Source organism: Plectropomus leopardus, unplaced genomic scaffold (genome assembly GCF_008729295.1).
Source record: "Plectropomus leopardus isolate mb unplaced genomic scaffold, YSFRI_Pleo_2.0 unplaced_scaffold10866, whole genome shotgun sequence".
Classification (NCBI taxonomy): domain Eukaryota; kingdom Metazoa; phylum Chordata; class Actinopteri; order Perciformes; family Serranidae; genus Plectropomus; species Plectropomus leopardus.
In genome coordinates this window covers 1-3,204 of record NW_024611469.1, presented here as the reverse complement: position 1 = coordinate 3,204, position 3,204 = coordinate 1, and the positions used below count along the sequence as shown (strand labels likewise).

General features: G+C 42.0%; 1 protein-coding gene across 1 annotated transcript; it reads left to right on the top strand.

The window, feature by feature from the left end:
• Positions 1–806: 806 nt before the first annotated feature.
• LOC121963317 (coiled-coil and C2 domain-containing protein 1B-like) lies at positions 807–3,182 on the top strand (the record flags this gene model as incomplete). The annotated part of the gene is made up of 3 exons (XM_042513621.1): positions 807–923; positions 1,919–2,068; positions 2,603–3,182. Coding segments are annotated over 3 exons (624 nt in total), but the record flags the coding sequence as incomplete, so codon positions are not given.
• Positions 3,183–3,204: the final 22 nt, after the last annotated feature.

The following is a 3,204-nucleotide window of genomic DNA, read 5'->3' as shown; positions in this document are numbered from 1 at the left end:
CAAATAAAGTACTTTTTGTACTTTTTGGTCTGAAATAACAAAGTAGCCAATGTTATGATTGATACAGAGCTACTTTGTGCTACGACAGCAGAAGTAAAGGAAGAAAATCTGTGTCGGTTTTGTAACAAATATAAATGATTCCTTTGCATCTTTTAAGTCATTTTTTAAAATTGTTTTTAAGTGGCAGGTATGACAGGAGTAAAAATGGTACAAGGATCCCAAGTTTCTTTAATTAAAATGACATTTTTCTGTATTTTTTTCCTGGCTTACTCAAAGTGACTCTGCCCAGTGTGCTCAGATTGTGAAAAATGATAATAATTAGGGATCCTACATATTTAAAGAGCATTTTTTTCTCATAAAAAATGAAAAAGCAAAAAGAGTAATTTATACTTACATTTTTATTTGTTGGAAACATCCAGTGGGGTGAATTGAACCTTATGGGGGGGGGTCAACTTGATCTGGGCAGCTATGATAACCTTCAGAGGTCCAGCTGATTACTGGCTCATACACTGACCTAAAGGCAGGAGAAAAAAACAAAAATTTGACCTTGTGAGTAAAACCACGCTGTGCAAACACAACAGTAACGATCTGCTCCAGCAGGTTTCACAGGTCAAACATTCCAGCTCAGTTATTTTATGAACCGTTGCTGATTAATTGCTTTGCAGGGCGCTTCATTTCATCTGCATTCTGGTTTACACAACTTTCATCTGTCAAACAGCTGCATGTCTTACAAACTGACTGAAATCCAGCCCTGCATATAAACAGTGGCTGGCTATTGATTGGTTGATGTATTTTCCTCCCATCAGGCAGAGCTACAGGAAGTGGTGGGTGAGGAGGAAGCTGAGGATGCCGTCTCCCCCACATCCTCTCTCACTGCTGAATCTCCTCAAGCGGAAACACCAGAGTCTCCAGCGCCGCAGCAGGTACAACGTGTTACTCGCTGTCAGAGCTGGAATTGACTCCACCAGCCACCAAAATACGATAAAGATAGAAGTTTTTTTCAGTAACAGAAAAGGGAGGATTGTTTTTAGCTGCTTTATAAACTTGGCTCCCTTTTTGATCTTAACCCTTTGGGGCTGTTTGATGCATTTTAAGTGCTTTTCATTCTTGATTTGTTTTATAATTTTGGCTGTGTTCATGCATATGGCATACATTTTGATAAAACTACTTGATTCATTCTTGGAATTTGCAGCTCAGCTTCTAAAATAAGTCCAAAATACACCTCGTAAACAAAATTGTAACATTCATACTGTTAAGTGCCAAAAATGCACCACTGAGACACGTTTAAACTGCAGTTTTGATCCCACAGCCATCAAAGCATAAAACATGCACGGTATTATTTCTGGGTGTCATTCTGGGCTTTTGTCTTGGAATTTGTCATTTTTACTATTTTCCTCTTGATGAGGTCATTTTACCATATTTGGCATATGGAGAAAATACATGTTATTTCCATTCGGTACACTGTTACAATCAGTGTTGCTGCTTATTAGTGATAAATCCCAAGCTGTGATAATAAAAAAAATCTACTTTGCATGTAGTATATATGGAAAATAACTCAGATTTAGTGTTTTTTGTTTTTCATATAAAAACATTATGACAAAGACCTGGAATTTAAAGAGCTTACTTCAGCAGAAGTGGCACACTCCCACTGACGTCACAACCTTTCCTTCTTTTATGGTTTCCTCGATACTTATCCCACTTGTATTTGATCTACTTGAAATACTTTCTGTGACTAGTATTTCAAACCAGCAATTAAAGATGAGATACAGATATGAGGAAACTGCATTTTCCCCCTCCTTTTATGTATCCTTGACAAATACTTTTTCAGCCCACAGTTCTAGGTCATTTCTTGACCTGTAGTGCAGATGTTCCAGCTGTTTTCAGATCATGTTGACAGTACCTGTCTGTTGTTGTATAGAAGCAGCAGGAAGTGACGGCCCCCTCGGCAGCTCCCGGCAGCCTCCAGCACACCCTGGAGGAGAGAGTGGGCATGTACAAGACGGCGTTACAGAATGCTAAAAGTGCAGGGGAGACCTCCAAAGCCCGCAGATACGAGCGCGGCCTGAAGGTGAGTGAAACTCCAGACGAGATACATGATCGCAGTGCAGAATTACACTGTTTACTTTATGAATTGTTCTCTGACTTTGTTGAAAATGTCTTACATCAGTCTTACAAAAGTCTTAGAAATACTCAGCAATGTTTTCCACATGTCAATTTTCTTTGTGGCGGATTTTTGGAGCTGTGCGTTCATTAGGAGCACTTTGGGAATATGCATACCATTTTGTTATTGACTGCACCTCACTCCTGGAGCACGGAGCGTACTCTGGGTACAAACGGAGCAGTAGAACACAAAGTGAAGTGGAGGTGAAACTTAACAGGTCATTGCGCTGGGTCTTAAAGTTTGCTTTCGCTCACCTCTGCAGCAGCTCCTCCTCTCGTTCCTCTCATTTACATGAATGAACAGAACTAAACAGGCCCTGTGTCTGTTTGTCATCTCAGTTCTAAAAACCTGTAATTTCAGATAATTGCTTGTGTTCATGGTTTAATTTTACTGTGATGCTTCACACAGCAGACATCTGAAACTGATTGTTTCTCTCTACAGACTCTGGAGACGATGTTAGCTGCTGTTAAAAAAGGCAGACCTGTGGATGAGGCGGGGATTCCTCCTCCTGTGGCCACCGGAGCCCCGAGCGCCGCCTCTCGTCCTGCTGTTCCCCCTCGACCTGCTCCTCCCGCACCCTCACCTCCTGAGTCCGCTCCTTCAGATCAGCAGGAGGAATCAGAGGCCCCGCCTCCTCCTGTCGTACCGGAGATCATCACCCCCGGCAGCGAAGAGGAGCAGTCGTCGTCCTCCGCCGCGCTCACTCTGAGCACCGTCCCATCACCAGAGGAGCCTGCAGACCAGCCTCGCCCCAGTCCAGGTGGTCTGTGTGATTTGGATTATACAAAGTTGCATTAGTTTTAATATTGGGTATTGTAAGTAAGTGTTTGACATACAAACAAAAACATGTTTTTGAGGCGATTTCCATGTGATCTTTAGTACTTTAGTAGTTCCTTGGCCACAATGTGTCTGAATTTAAAAATGGGCCTCTCAGATGTGTAACCGTGTCATTCGGATTCCCAAGTGGAGTTATTTTTACTGCATTTACAAAGACTAAAACAGAGTATCATGAGGTGGTCAAAAGGCGTGTGCCAACAGCTGGC